Source organism: Silene latifolia, chromosome 3 (genome assembly GCF_048544455.1).
Source record: "Silene latifolia isolate original U9 population chromosome 3, ASM4854445v1, whole genome shotgun sequence".
NCBI classification, from domain to species: domain Eukaryota; kingdom Viridiplantae; phylum Streptophyta; class Magnoliopsida; order Caryophyllales; family Caryophyllaceae; genus Silene; species Silene latifolia.
The window spans coordinates 39,227,052-39,241,471 of record NC_133528.1 but is presented as its reverse complement, the minus strand read 5'-3'; the positions used below and the strand labels follow the sequence as shown (position 1 = coordinate 39,241,471).

The window sequence follows — 14,420 nt, the reverse complement described above, 5'->3', positions numbered from 1 at the left end:
TTGGGTTCCGCAGCCGATGCCACCCTTATTCGATCGAGCACCTTACTAAAATGACAGGTGTTACAAATTTAATTACACGTCCAACTTCATAAACTTCTTAAAGATTATGTGGAATTCAGTTCTGAATTTCAATTTGCTCAATAATGTTTGGGAAACAAAGAAACTATAATTTTAATAGGACGATGCAGGTCGAGGTCAGGGTAGAGATGGAGGTTAGGGTAGAGATGGAAGTGGGTCGTGTTAGTCTGTGCCTTATGCCGGCCCCCTATGCCTAGAGGAGGAAATGGCACGGGAAGTTGAGCTTCGTATCGTTTTTGTGTTAGTGAAGTGGAAATGACGGCCCAGACATAACCGATGGCGTGTCGTGTCGTGCAGCGTGCCCAAACAATTCCTCCACTTTAGCCGTATTTCTTTGTATTTTAGGCATATCCAGGTGGGTCGTGCTCTTCTTTCTCAACTTTCAGCCAAGGCAGTCAGGCACGGCTATGACCCATGGCGAGTTGTACCGTGCTGAGCCGCGTCAATCCCGTGGACGTGCTAAAAAAAGGTCATGGATCATGCTACGGTGTGCCAACCTAACGGCATGCGTGCCCAGTTCCATTTCTAGGTCGATGGTGGTCACATCCGTAACCACTCGGGTTTATTTAGCGTATTTACAATAAGTGATTGGATAGCTATGTAATTAAAATGACTACTATAATCAATTCCAAAATCCAAACTTCCAACTCCAAATTTTTTGGTTTTTAAAACGCTTAAAATAACTTAATTACTAATTTAATTACAATTCTAAATTTCTTAACAAGCTATCAATTCTAAATTAGCAAGGAATCCAACGCTGTAATATGGCAAAATGGTGGCCATAACCAGGCGAGTCCAGCAAAGATGCAATTAATGGAAGAATTGGTTTGGATACGCAGCAAAGGGGAAGTCTGTTATCTCACCCACATGATCACGTGAGGATTTTTATGCTTAGGGAAGGGTTACCGCTTCATCCTCCGCACATGTCCTCTTAATGGTATAACAGTTTTCAACTTCATTTTATGCACAGTTTTCCAGGTATCAGTTGTTACCTGAATTGCAGACCATGTTCTTGAATCTCAATTCGATCCATCCACAGTATTCTGTTGTTTATTTTTGTTTAGTTTCAAGTCACAACGGACCTCATTGTATTTATGACTAGAATATTTGAGTAATGTATTTTATGATATTTGGATAATGTTTTTATTCTTGTAACGATTTTTATAGAATGACCACTTTCGGTGTTACATTTAATTTAGTTCAGTCAAGATAATTTCAATTTTAAATAACGTGACCTTACTCTATGCTATTTTTAGTCTGTCATGTCTTATGTTTCATACTTAAGACTAGTGACAGGCAAATGTGCCATTTAGGTCGGATATAAATACTTGTTATGTCATTTGAAATATGTTTGTAATCAACTTAATACCGTCCATTGAAAATGTCCCACATTGGTGATGTAAAAGACATGTGGGTCGGATTGGACTCTATCACCGTCTGACCTAGTTTTTGTATGGGGTTTATACTCAAATAAAATAAGATCATTATGCGGTGTAGAATAGTCTTCGCTAATAAGATCTTATGTTAACAGCAGAAAGTGGTTGTTTTCAATTAGTCAAGATGAAAGGGTTGTGTTGAGAATAAGTGATACTTTACAATAGAAAGAAGCGAACTACTTTAGCGAATTAGACGATGTCGTGGAGTCATACAATGTTAGCTGTGGATTAGTCGATGTCTTGGTGTCATATACTTATATACGTATATGCTATTTCAAGTAAGATGTTTTTGGAAAATTTAATTACACAAAAATAATGGAGCAAATTAAGGTAATGAATTACAGGCTAGATAATGTGTAGCACAAAACACAAGGAGCTAGCTATACTATAGTCCAAGTGATGTACGTAGTTACTACGTTAACAACAACAACAACAACGCCCTATATAAAGGGGACAACACACATTATGGTCCTTGAAATATCCTCAAGAGTGCATAGAGAGCACAATACATCGATCCTTTTCTATTCTCTCAACTCTCAAGCTAGGAACTTTGCCTAGAGGTAACTCAAACACTCCAATCTTACTTCTTTGTTATATTTCTATGGTTAATTTAGTGCATAGTTTGCATTGCATTACTTTATTAGATTTTTTCTATCTAATAGATCTCCTTTAAGACGCACATAACCGTTTTAAGATTTAAACAGGTTAAATAGCAGCCACTTGTATAAATGTCACAAACTTCTTGCTAATATCCCTAGGCATTCTGGTTTTGTCTTATACCGAGTATTATTTGACCAGTTGTCAGTTTAACGACTTAAAAAAAGAAATTGTGCAGGATTTCAAGTCCATTGCTAACATATTATATCTTGTTTAGTGATATTACGTGTATGTGAGTCTACTACGAGGGTTTGAAACTTTTTCGATATGGATACAAAGTCATACAACACGAACATTATGAATGTGTGTTGTAATACACAAATCTGTGCAATGTTTTTTATTTACTATACAAGAATAGATCAGGGTAGCATTTTCCTTGTTATAAGATTCATTTTGATAAAGTTGTAGTTTCAAGTGGTGCAGAGCGAAACAATGGGGTTTGAGAAAAGGATGCTTCCTTGGATAGTTCTTCTGGTTGCGATCAGTGCAAGTGGAGTAAATGGAGCAGCGCCAAAGAAGCCGGTAAATGTACCATTTGGACGAAACTATGTTCCGACATGGGCATTTGACCACATCAAGTACTTCAATGGGGGCTCTGATATTCAGCTTACACTTGACAACCACACTGGTATGCTGCTTCAGTTATGGGTTTATATTATTGGATTTTCAGTTTAATGAGATGATAATAATACGAATTGCATCCCCTAGTTGACTGACAGTAAGATTGAAGCTTTAAATACATTAGCTTCCAAGTTTGGATCCCCTAGTTGTACTAAGAATTTACAAGAAATTGTCGGTCTGATGAGTCGTATCGTCTTTGATATTGTGACATATAACCTGAATTAATTGCTGGTAAAGCACAGTCGGATGTACGCAAAGCTACCCATGTATTGGACAAAAAAAATTAAGGTTGTTTTGAATCGATTATCTCAAGGGCATAAAGGGCAATTAGGGCGTGTATCAAATTGATTAAATACTAAATGGATTCTATAGTTTCTTGTTTTCATAGTAACGGATTAGTTGGTAATTGGCAGGTACGGGGTTCCAGTCTAAAGGCTCGTATCTATTCGGCCATTTTAGCATGCATATCAAAATGGTGGGAGGAGACTCGGCCGGGACTGTGACTGCTTTCTATGTGAGTTCTCACACTCATATTTTCTCTATATTCATCTATTGAACTCCATATCTTTGGAAGCAATTAATTCATCAGTCCATATAGAATTTCATGTCCTGGGTAAATTTATTTAGCATTTGCAAATTTGAACTTGAGACTATCTTAGGCAACAGAATCTGCTATTAAATTCTTGTATTGGCTCACGATAGTGGTAACTCGTCTAAATTGCGGTAGCATACTTAGCCGAGTATTTGTCTCCTTAGTAACAGTACTTGTATTACTTACAACTAGCGTCTTCCATCATATGTTTCCCTTCCATACGCACCTATACAATACTGAGCAGGCATTGATTTCTTCCTTTTGGTGCATGACTTGTAGCTTTCATCTCAAAACAAAGAGCATGATGAAATAGATTTCGAGTTCTTGGGGAATAGAACAGGACAGCCGTACATATTACAGACCAATGTGTTCACAGGAGGAAAGGGGGACCGAGAACAAAGAATTTATCTTTGGTTTGATCCTACCAAAGAGTATCACTCCTACTCCATCCTCTGGAATCTTTATCAGATTGTGTAAGTTCATTCCTCTGATTATTAAAGATTCGCATGTGTTGTGTTACTCGGACTTAGAATGTGATTGTGATTATAGATTCTTTGTGGATGACACACCAATAAGGGTGTTCAAGAACTGCAAGAACTTAGGAGTTAAGTTCCCGTTTGACCAGCCGATGAAGCTATACTCGAGTCTATGGAATGCCGATGATTGGGCGACTAGAGGCGGGCTAGAGAAGACAGACTGGTCCAAGGCCCCTTTTGTAGCCTCTTACCGGGGCTTCCATATAGACGGCTGTGAGGCATCCGTGAATGCCAAGTATTGTGCTACTCAAGGGAAGAAATGGTGGGATCAGAAAGAATTCCAAGACCTGGATAGACAGCAGTATAGGATGCTTAGGCGAGTGCGCACCAGATACACTATCTATAACTATTGTAAGGATAAAGTTCGGTATTCTAAAGTCCCGCCGGAATGCCGAGTTGATAGAGATCTCTTTTGATTATGGTACTCGGTCTTAAATACTAGTCGGATAGTTTATTTTGATTAAGTTTGTAAGGTTTTGAAGGTTACTTCCATCACATTTCAATATTTCATGGAGGCATCATCTGTATTCATAACATCAGGCCGCAACCGATTAATAGAATTCAGTGATGGTGCCTCTCCGAGAACTAAATAATGTTACATACAACCATTATTTGTATTTCAGTAATGTAAAATATCAAATGTTTGCTTTAGCTATAGTTGGCCTTGATTGAATGATTCTGTTGCAAATGTGAATCAGCAATTCAACATTGGTACTTGCTAATGGCTGATACGGTAGTTTATTCATTCTTATATCTACGTCAATACGACCTTATATTCTTTTTAGATAAACAAATGATTGCGACAAAGGGAGTAATACTCTAACCAATCCATAAGACAACTTATATTGGAGAAGAGTAGCTTATGTGATTCACAGTGTCTTCAAAATTGGGTTACCTTGTACCTATCCCATGTCTTGAATTTAGAGCAATCACAATGTCAAGCTACCAAATCTTGTCAGTTTTTTAACATTGAAGATTACAAAAAAAACATAACCAAATTTATCAAATTTCTTCACATTGACAACTTGCCTTTCTTTTTCCTTTATTATTTCTCAACATGTTTGGGACTACAAGCTACCTTTGACAATTTCTCATTCTTGATTCCTACTTCCCACCAACATCTAACTCACTAACTAACTATCAGATACCAAGTATTACACATTAGTTAAACATCATCTATCTCACCATTTTCTGACTCGAAAATAACCGTGTCATTGCAAGTTCCTTGTCCTCTTAGTAGCGGCAAACAGTTGGCGAATGAAAGAAAATTTACCCTTTGCTCGAGATGAGAATTCTGTAATTGTGCCGTTACTTGTTGAAGCTGCCTGATTGTCGTCAGACTTAGGTGGCGGCTCTGATGGAGGTGGCGGTGTGAGGGTAAAGACAAAAGCATTGAGCATACGAATAATCTGGCTGAAGCTAGGCCGCAAGTTAGGGTCCTCGACCCAACAAGACTGCATGATGAAAACAAGATCTGGAGCAATATCTTCCGGGATAATAGGCCTCTCTTGCTGCAGTTCATTGCATTACCATTTAACATCAACACGTCTATAGAAACAATTGGTACATGATGAAGATAAAGCCTAGTTTAAGTATAAAAAATCCAAAGATCCATAGGCTAGGAAGTTGTAAGTTGATATGAACATGCAAAAATTTAATTAACGAAACATGAAAGGTCGTGGAATAAGCATAAAAAATTCCATTTTAAAGATGAAATTTTTGTGATCTTACACTTTTAGGTCATCGACCATCAAAGTGGGAAATAATTCGAACCCTTAAATACAAAAGTAGACTTTGTTGCAATTAGAAGCATGAAGACACTAAAATGAGGAATTTCCAAGAAAGTATTCACAAATGGCATGTCGAAATAGCAGTGGTTACAGAAAAGAGGTTTAAATATATGCACCTTAAAGGCTGCAGCATATGCAGCTTGTAAGTTAGACATTCCCTCGAAAGGCATTCGATTAGTCAATAACTCCCACAACACAATCCCGAAACTGTACACATCTACCCTGTTGTTGTAATGCTTTTTTTCTCCTTGGCGCAAAGTGACAGTGCTGTACAACTGCAAAGAAAACAAATGCAAGATGCAAATACATGTTAGCACTTGCACCATAACTAGGAGAACCGCCACGGCATTAAATGACAGAGCAAAAGGAAGACAATTTCAAATATCTGACAGATAAATTTCTTGAAATTTTCAGATGAGCTGAGAAAATTTTAGAATCAAGGCTCGCCACTGATCGCTTATTTAGATCTGCAATGACAACAATCCCCGGAACCACCAGAAACAAGCCAATACGGGATATATCATATAACATCTTGTAAGTAGCTAAGAAAGAAGAATGACAGATCCTAACATAACCCTGCAGAAAGGACAGAAGCGTGATCTACATTGTTAACATTTTCAAGCATCATAAGTTGTCTAAAGGAAGTAAGGTGCAAGGAGAAGTAGTGGAGAAACCACAAAAAAAAAAATGTCGGATATTTCGGAAGAGAAATAAGCTCAGTCCGACGACCCTGTAATAGTGGTCTCCTGTGATTAATTATTTGATTATTCAGTCCCCTATTTTACTTCAATCTTAGATTATCAGGAAAATTAAAAGCGCACAGAGAAAAGACAAACAAACATATCAGCTAAAACACATATACAGGCAGTACAGAGTATCGAAAAAACTTAAGACGCTCGAGGAAATATGAAGTGTGATACAAGAGAACACTGTATTATATACTCTAAACCTGAGTATCATTCCTAAACTTTATCCACGTAATCTGTAGAATCGGTAGAACCACCTAAATAAAAGGAACCAACCTCAGGTGCCATCCAACGGTATGTCCCGGTTTCTGCAGTCATCATTTCAGTTAGCGTTTCTTCTCTGGCAAGACCAAAATCTGCTAGCTTCACCGACTTCTGATTAGCTGTAAGTAGCAAATTATCTGAAAAATACATTTACAGTAATTAAAGTTCACAAAGATGTACACGAGTCTTTGCTTCACTATAAGATGTAAATGTTTCAGGAAAAAGTAGAATGCCAATGCAAGAAACTAAAAAAAAACATATTGATAACCTCAGTGGGAGTACGCCTTACCCTGTGTACCCGTGATGAAAATTGTGTCGAGAGTTGCATCTGATGATTGCTACTTTGCAATTAAAAGAAGCACAACCCGTTTAGTAAGCTATTTTGCTTTATAGGAGTATATAAATTCCAAATAACTTGCTTTATATTAGGAATCCTCAAATTCACACTTCGCAGAGGAAAAACACAGTATATTCAGTTCAAAGTGATAAGACTGACGAAAAATACAAACACAATATTCTAAGTTGAAACCTAAAAAATATAAGTAGGCAAATAAATGTACACTACACTGTATAATATCAAATGCAGGTTTGAAATAATACATCAGTAGTACACAGTACCAAACTAGCCCTATGTACCAGGTTTTAGATCTCGGTGTATGATCCCATTTGCATGAAGACAATCCATGGCTCTTGCAATGTCAAGAGCATAGCTCAGCACCACATCCAATTCTAATTGGTTTGGTCGAAGACTAGTTAAATACTTCCGCAGTGATAGGCCAGGTAATAATTCTGTAACTATAACCATCAATGGATCCTTGCACGCCCCAATAAACTGCAAACAGAAAACAAAGGTGATGGTTTACTTCGAGAGACCGTCAACTTTAGAAAACTACTTCCGAAATACAGTTTGTTTGATATGGCAGTTAAATGAACAATCTGAAACATCAGTGAGGCTCCTCTGAGACAGTATCACGTGTGAGATCAACCTAATGCTTATAGAGATGAGTTGATCCTACACGTACGACCTTCTCATACATTTTTACGTTGTAACATATAATGTAGCCGAAAACATAGAGATGCTTGCTTGTAAGGTAGAAAGTCATCTGAAACAGAGGAAACAAAAAAAGGCAGAAGTTTTCATTCAAAAGACCTGCCTTGACGAGATTCTCATGTTTAACTCTAGACATCATGTTAACTTCCCGTATAAACCGACTTTCAAGGACAGCTTTTTCATCAAAGGTACTCCCACGATTAAGAACTTTAATAGCAACGATTCTGTCACGATATCTGCATTCAAGCACAGGAAGCACATCTTTCATGATCAGCTAGGATATTATAGCAGTAAAGATTTGCAATTGCTCTAAATTATATACTTAAAATAAAGGAACATATTAGATATAAACGGTTTGAATGCAATCATATATCTTTATGGCTTCAACGGGCAACTTGGTTAGATGATTAGATCAAGGCCAATAGAATAGTGGACCTATCAATAATGCGTCAAAACGGAGAGACATAACGCCGACACTATGTTACTCAGCCTCCACCAGAAGTATCCCTTATGAGTGCATGTCAAAGCATTAAACTCGGCTATTTCATGACACACTCAAAAAAAAGGAAAATAAAAACATGTTTTTGGCATAAAATGAGGTATCCAAGTATCATACCCTCATACGAATATCGAGTGCAGCACGGGAATGCAAGGTAACATAAGAGTCAGAGTAACATACCACATACGGAGTACATATTACTTGGTACTATTATACCGACAATTATAGTTAACTAAACACATGTGAGTTTTCTAAGCACACCTTAAAACAGGTGAAACCAAGTACAATAGTACTAATTCAATACAAATCAGACCCTGCCATAATTATACACAATTAATTATCAGATGTCCTTCATAATAATTGCCAACACAAACAGTCTTATTATAACAGTCACACAACAGTTGAAGCACCCTATAATAGTATAATCCTGACAAAATTCATCCTAAAAATAGTACAAACACAAACTACAACTTTAAAAACAATCAATTAAAACCCACATCAACAAACATATCACATTAAACATGAACACAGCCAAAAAAAAAAAAAAAAAACTTTTAAACATGAACACTCCTATCCGTTTTCATGTTAAGACGGATGCTATCCTATCTCCTAAGAGAGACTTGGTGTACTTTAAAAACATGAAAGAAGAAATACAAACCTTCCTTCATAAACCTTGCCATGAGCACCCTCCCCAATCTTAGACCCTATAAACAACAACTTTGGGTCAACCAACAAACCCTCATCAATTGTCAACTGTGATGGTGTCTTTGAAGTTCCAACGATCGACCCGTTTCGCGGTACCGGGTTCCGGTTACCCCCTCTACAAACTCCACCACCATTCTCCCCACTCATATCCTTAAACCTTTTAGATTATCCCAAAATACCACATTTTAATCAAAACCCACCAAAATTAATCCAATTTCAATACCATTTCATCAATAAATTTGCATGCTTGTCACATAAAATCAAAAGGGTATTTTTGTATCACACAATTAAATCCAATTATATCAAGTGTACTTGTATATATCTGTTATTCGTGCCGAATGGTCTTGTATTCTCAAATATTATGTGTCATATAATGGACCAACCAATCAAATCAAAACATATCAAACAAACAGAAATCCGTACTTTTTTGGCTTAATCAAAAAATACAAAATTTTCTTCAAAAAAAAATATACAAAACTAAAAAAAAACGTTTATCAATCAATCAACTATTTATTTTTCTTGGAATTATAACTTGAGTTTAGCTTCATACACGTATTTTTAATTTTGAAAAATATTTTAAAAAAATTTGGTTTGTAGAAAATGGGAAGATAGATAGAAGAAGAGAGAGAGGGAGGAGTTGATTAGTTGTTTTTGTTGTTGTTGTTGTTGTGTTGGGGTGAGATAAGATTATTCGAAGAATCTTGAGAGTTAAAGTAATTTATACTCTTGATAATTTTGGAAGAACACAAGTGGAAATTTGAAAGAGTGTTGAGAGTAATAATAAGCAAGGGAGTAGAAAATACGTGAGATGTACGACATGGTAACACGTCAAAGGGCAACGACTTGATATCGAGATGTTTTAGTTTAGTGGTTAAAATTGAAATATCGTAAGAATTATGTAAATAGGTCAATAGTATTAGATTTGGATCGGGTTAATTTGGATTGAGATTGTTCGGGTTTGCAAGAATTCAGATCGGAACAGGCTATTTCAATTTTGGATCATTTTTCGGTTGGTTATTTTCAAGTTATTTGACGATAACAATCAATTTCTAATAATAAACATTCGGGCCACGTTATAAGTTCAGGTCAATTCGAGTTTCAGATCAGATTTGGGACCTTAGTTCAGGTGCGGGTCGGCTTCGTGTCGAGTCATCTTTGTCAGGTCTAGTATCATGACAATAAAGTCTTGTGCTTTTCGGCTTAATTTAAGCTACTTCAATTCATTTCAGGTTATTTTAGCCCTATTCATCTCAGCAAATTTCAATTCAGTTTGGCTCAATTCAACTTAGTACAATTCAGTTCAGCTCACGTCAGGTTAATTAAGTTTAGCTCCATTCAGAACACAGGGCCTAATGGGCACGAGTACTTATTAAATTACAATTTAATTTATAAATAATATATATGTTAAAACTAGAATTTCATAACACATTTTACAGTAAGTGGATTATACATCTGATGTAATACAACCAATTATATCATTTCTGAGCATTATAATAAAGTTTTTAAGCTTTGTGTTTAAAAATTATGGGTTTTTCTTTAAAGTTTCCGAGTTCATTCACTTAATCATTAAACTCAAAAAATTACAATATGAACTCAAAAACATTTCATATAAGCTTAGTTAAATTTGTGTTTTGACGGAAAAAAATTAAAATGTAACTTATAAACTTTAATAAGCTCAAAAAAAAAATACACATATGCTCAAAAACAAATAAAGTTTGAGGTAATAAGCTCAAAAAAAAGTACACATTATGCTCAAAAAATATAAAGTCTGAGGTAATACATCCGATTTATGTTCTTTTTTCTCCACATTTTAATATTAATCACTTTTATCATTTTTTTTATAAGAAATATTTCTTAGTACTCCTAGGGAGTATTTCATTTCTAATTCATTATGTGTGATTAGTAGTTATATAAGGAATATTCTCATTTGTGACGGCGGTATCCGTCACAAACTTGTGACAGATACCGTTTCCTCTCACAAAAAACCCATGAAGAGGTGAGTGGGAAGCACATGGGGGATGCCCCACCTTGTCCCCTCTCCCTTTTTTAGGGACTCGAATACTTATAATCTTATATTTTAATTTGATAAGTTGGAGGTCAAGTTATTTTTCACTTTATTGATTTAATGATAGATAATATTAATAGATTGACATAAACATTGATTTAAGATATGCGGAGTACTATTAATAATTTTAAAAATTAAGTGGTTTCCTGTGAAACGTTCTCTCACTCAATTATTAAGAAATCATTTTATTGTTTTTCTAAAGAATAATTGTCACAATCTACGATAAAGAGATACATTTATTATGAAAACTTAGCTTCTATCAAATAAACGAGGAGTAAAGGGTAAGATAAGGACCTAAATTATCGCATTTTTTTAAGGACCTCAACTATCTAAGTTTACAGTTAAGGGATTATAATTAACGCCGCTAACTTTCCTGCTACATATCAATGAGTATCATCCACTTTCACTGAAAAATCTTAAAATATTGAAACTTCTTTTTATTTAATTTTTGAAGTACCCCCCAATCTTATATCAAGAATTTAAGCTATAATAACTATCTGAACTATCAACAATCTTTTTTGAACAAAATGGTCTTCCACCCAAACTACCGTATTGAGGAAATACCTTGCTTTGGGTGAGTTATCACATATGATAAGAATAGAACTCAAAAGTTGTTGAAGGCAACCCAAAAGGAAACAAACGAGTTGCGTTCAACAATTGATGAAATATCTTACGTACACATTTGATATAATGATTCAAGGCCGAATCTCGTAAAAAGGATTGTCAATTGATCGTGGTTTATGATATCCCGACACTTTACATAATAAGGTCAACAGGTGGGACTAGTTGATGAGGAATAAAGGTGAAGGGCTGATAGACGAAGAGGTTGAAAATAAATAGAGTAACAGAGGTAGAAAATGGATATACCAAAGTCACAGACGCATAGTTGATGCAAAGGGAAGAAAGAAGAAGAGTGCGATTTCATAAACTATTAATGGAGGCTTAACAGATTAAGAGATTGAAGTCCTTAACTGGAAAATTTGATAGTATAATTCCTTAAGAGAGTGTTTGGCAATAAGAATTTAACTAGTTTTAAACCCGTGCAAAATTGCACGGGTATGTATTTGGGACAGTATTAATGTTTTTGGATGTATATTTGTTTTTGCATTTCTATTGTACTTATCTAGTTGGTCTAAATGATACTCGGTAGCCTATCATTGTCATCTTCCGAATTCGGAATGCGAGACTGATGGTAAAGTTGCCAGAATTTTTGCTCCAAGTACATAAATCCTCGGTGATGAACGGCTTTCTATACAGATTTGAGAGGATTATTTTTTCTAAAAAGAACATATTTTAAATTTTTCGACTGTTAACTTATCGTGGTGTTATTATTAAAAAAATATTTATTACAACAATTGTGAATTATCTATTAAAAAAAATTAATTAAAAAATTTTAATCACTTGTAAATTAAATTAAAATTTATTTGTTTTTTTACAGTAAAAAAAAATTAAAATTTGCTTTAAATTCTAGTTGAAGACTAAATTAACTCGGTTGCCTATCATTGTCACCTAGTTGAAGATTAAATTAACTCGGTTGCCTATCATTATCACCTACCATTTTCGGTGTCCGCGGCTGATAGTTAAGTTGCCGAGTTTTATATTCCAAGTAAATACTCTGTGATAATTGATTTTTTAAACAAAAAAATTTGTACCATGTAATTTTAAAAAATTATGTTGTGATGTTGTTGCTGCATGGTACAATAATATTAACCAAAATACATGAATATTTTATACTTCAAGTAAATACTCCGTCAAGATTTATTTTTTAAACAAAACATATTGTACCATGTAGTTTTAAAAAATTATGTATGTAATTCATTTGCGTTTTATATTCGATCCCGTATATAAATGTTATTCCTTCTTGAAATTATGTAATTTTATTATTATGTAATTTTGTTTTAAAAATTATGTAATTCAATTTCATTTACTCGCATTTGTAATTCATTCTGCGTATATGTTATTAATTTTATTTACACGGAATGTATAAAATTATTTCATAATATTAATTCATAGAATTTTTTCATAATATTATTTCATAGAATTTGTTGTAAGACGAAATTTATCGCATGTTTGAAAAAATCGAAATCTGAAGAAAATAAATACATTGCACACTCATGGGTCCCACCATAACATGAATTTCCAAAAAAAAAAAATTGCAATAATGACGTGGCGCGCTGAGGATTGAGTATTGTCTTTTGTATTAATATAAATAAGATTTGAAATGCCTCATTTACAATTTAACAAAGTGAAATAAAGATTTGAAATGAGGGGGGTTAGAGAGTGGATTTCAAATGAGTTTATTTTAGCCTTACTTGGATTTGGGAGGGATTTGGAAATCCAAATCCAATAGGTTTGTTAAACATGCAAATTGTTCTAAATCTAAATTTGAGAATACAATCTTGGTTACCAAACACACCATAACTGGAAAATATTGAATAGTTTAGGTCCTTATCCTGCCCTTTACTCAATAAACGAGTCACTTCCAAGTTTAAAACAATAAAAGAGTAACAAAAAAGTCATGAAAGGAAACGAAAACAACGTACTTTCAATAACTTAATTTTTTTCGTGTGTAAACATCCTATTTAGCGTGGGGTTGAGGTAGGTAGGACCATTGGGACGATAAATCTCTCACTCATCTCTACTGCATTCTCAAACCCGAATACGAGACTTCTGGTTAAGTTATAACAACCTTCTATCAATTGATTAACTTAGTGAAAGTGTAAAAAAATCGCCAAATTTGTTTAACACTTAAAATAATTGCTCTTTTTTAACTAAAAAAATAGACACGAGACGGAGAATGAATCAAATCAAATACATAAAAAGTCAACAAAAAATCGAAAAAAGATCAAAGTGCGAAGAAGTCAAGATCATAGACAAGTTTCTAAAACAATAAATTGTAAACCCACCGCCACTTAAAATGTAGATTTAAAATAAACACGCGTGACACGTTTTTAATTGTAGTGGTGGTGTGCTAACGGTCAACGGTTTGGTGTGTTCTTCGGTCATCCAGTCATTTTGGTTGCTGTGTGTACCTGTTTGTCAGTTTTCGAATACATGGACATTTGAGCAACACTTTATTTTCCCTCCCAATCATGGTTTGGCAGATGGCAGTAGATAAGTGTTGGAAATGTAAAGTGGGACATAAATTTATTTTTTCCCTACGTTTTTTCCTCGCTCAGTTGTCGGTCAAATGTTATCTATTTTGGGTATTCTACGGTGTATCCTTAAGTTTTTTAGTTTTCTATGTTACATCCCTTTTTTTTTAGTTCTACATTGTACTCCTAAACTTCTTACTTATTTCTCCATCATAACCTCCTTTAACTCTCCATTAACTTTATCACTATCAAACGACCATACTTTGATTCTTATTCTAACTTACT

At 34.7% G+C, this 14,420-nt stretch overlaps 2 protein-coding genes across 6 annotated transcripts; one reads left to right on the top strand and one right to left on the bottom strand.

Annotated features, from left to right (window-relative positions):
• The first annotated feature begins 1,935 nt into the window (after window positions 1-1,935).
• On the top strand, window positions 1,936-4,495 carry LOC141647559 (xyloglucan endotransglucosylase protein 2-like). 4 transcript variants are annotated; one of them, XM_074455789.1, is made up of 5 exons: window positions 1,936-2,074; window positions 2,580-2,799; window positions 3,206-3,306; window positions 3,664-3,857; window positions 3,934-4,495. In XM_074455789.1, the coding sequence occupies exons 2-5, from the start codon at window positions 2,604-2,606 to the stop codon at window positions 4,334-4,336; spliced, it is 894 nt and encodes a 297-aa protein (XP_074311890.1). In that variant the 5' UTR covers window positions 1,936-2,074; window positions 2,580-2,603; the 3' UTR covers window positions 4,337-4,495. The 4 variants fall into 4 exon arrangements, with proteins under 4 accessions (XP_074311890.1, XP_074311891.1, XP_074311888.1 ...); XM_074455790.1 differs by having other exon boundaries at window positions 1,976-2,074; window positions 2,587-2,799; XM_074455787.1 differs by having other exon boundaries at window positions 1,985-2,074; window positions 2,595-2,799.
• Window positions 4,496-4,913: 418 nt separating this feature from the next.
• Window positions 4,914-9,788, bottom strand: LOC141647558 (serine/threonine-protein kinase STY13). 2 transcript variants are annotated; one of them, XM_074455785.1, is made up of 6 exons: window positions 8,929-9,788; window positions 7,875-8,007; window positions 7,357-7,552; window positions 6,733-6,857; window positions 5,827-5,985; window positions 4,914-5,431 (listed from the first exon to the last, which is right to left on the bottom strand). In XM_074455785.1, exons 1-6 carry the CDS (start codon window positions 9,120-9,122, stop codon window positions 5,132-5,134), a joined length of 1,107 nt encoding a protein of 368 aa, XP_074311886.1. In that variant the 5' UTR covers window positions 9,123-9,788; the 3' UTR covers window positions 4,914-5,131. The 2 variants fall into 2 exon arrangements, with proteins under 2 accessions (XP_074311886.1, XP_074311887.1); XM_074455786.1 differs by having other exon boundaries at window positions 7,871-8,007; window positions 8,929-9,260.
• Between the last annotated feature and the right edge of the window lie 4,632 nt (window positions 9,789-14,420).

What these genes read in the sequence shown, in the direction of transcription:
- LOC141647558 (XM_074455785.1), bottom strand. Translation starts at nt 9,122, where the DNA reads ATGAGTGGGGAGAATGGTGGTGGAGTTTGTAGAGGGGGTAACCGGAAC. An exon ending in ACACCGAGATCTAAAACCTG is followed by an intron (nt 6,858 to 7,356) that starts GTACATAGGGCT and finishes TGTATTTTTCAG; the next exon opens with ATAATTTGCTACTTACAGCT. An exon ending in ACCGTTGGATGGCACCTGAG is followed by an intron (nt 5,986 to 6,732) that starts GTTGGTTCCTTT and finishes TTTTCTTTGCAG; the next exon opens with TTGTACAGCACTGTCACTTT.
- LOC141647559 (XM_074455789.1), top strand. Translation starts at nt 2,604, where the DNA reads ATGGGGTTTGAGAAAAGGATGCTTCCTTGGATAGTTCTTCTGGTTGCG. An exon ending in TACACTTGACAACCACACTG is followed by an intron (nt 2,800 to 3,205) that starts GTATGCTGCTTC and finishes GGTAATTGGCAG; the next exon opens with GTACGGGGTTCCAGTCTAAA. An exon ending in TGGAATCTTTATCAGATTGT is followed by an intron (nt 3,858 to 3,933) that starts GTAAGTTCATTC and finishes TTGTGATTATAG; the next exon opens with ATTCTTTGTGGATGACACAC.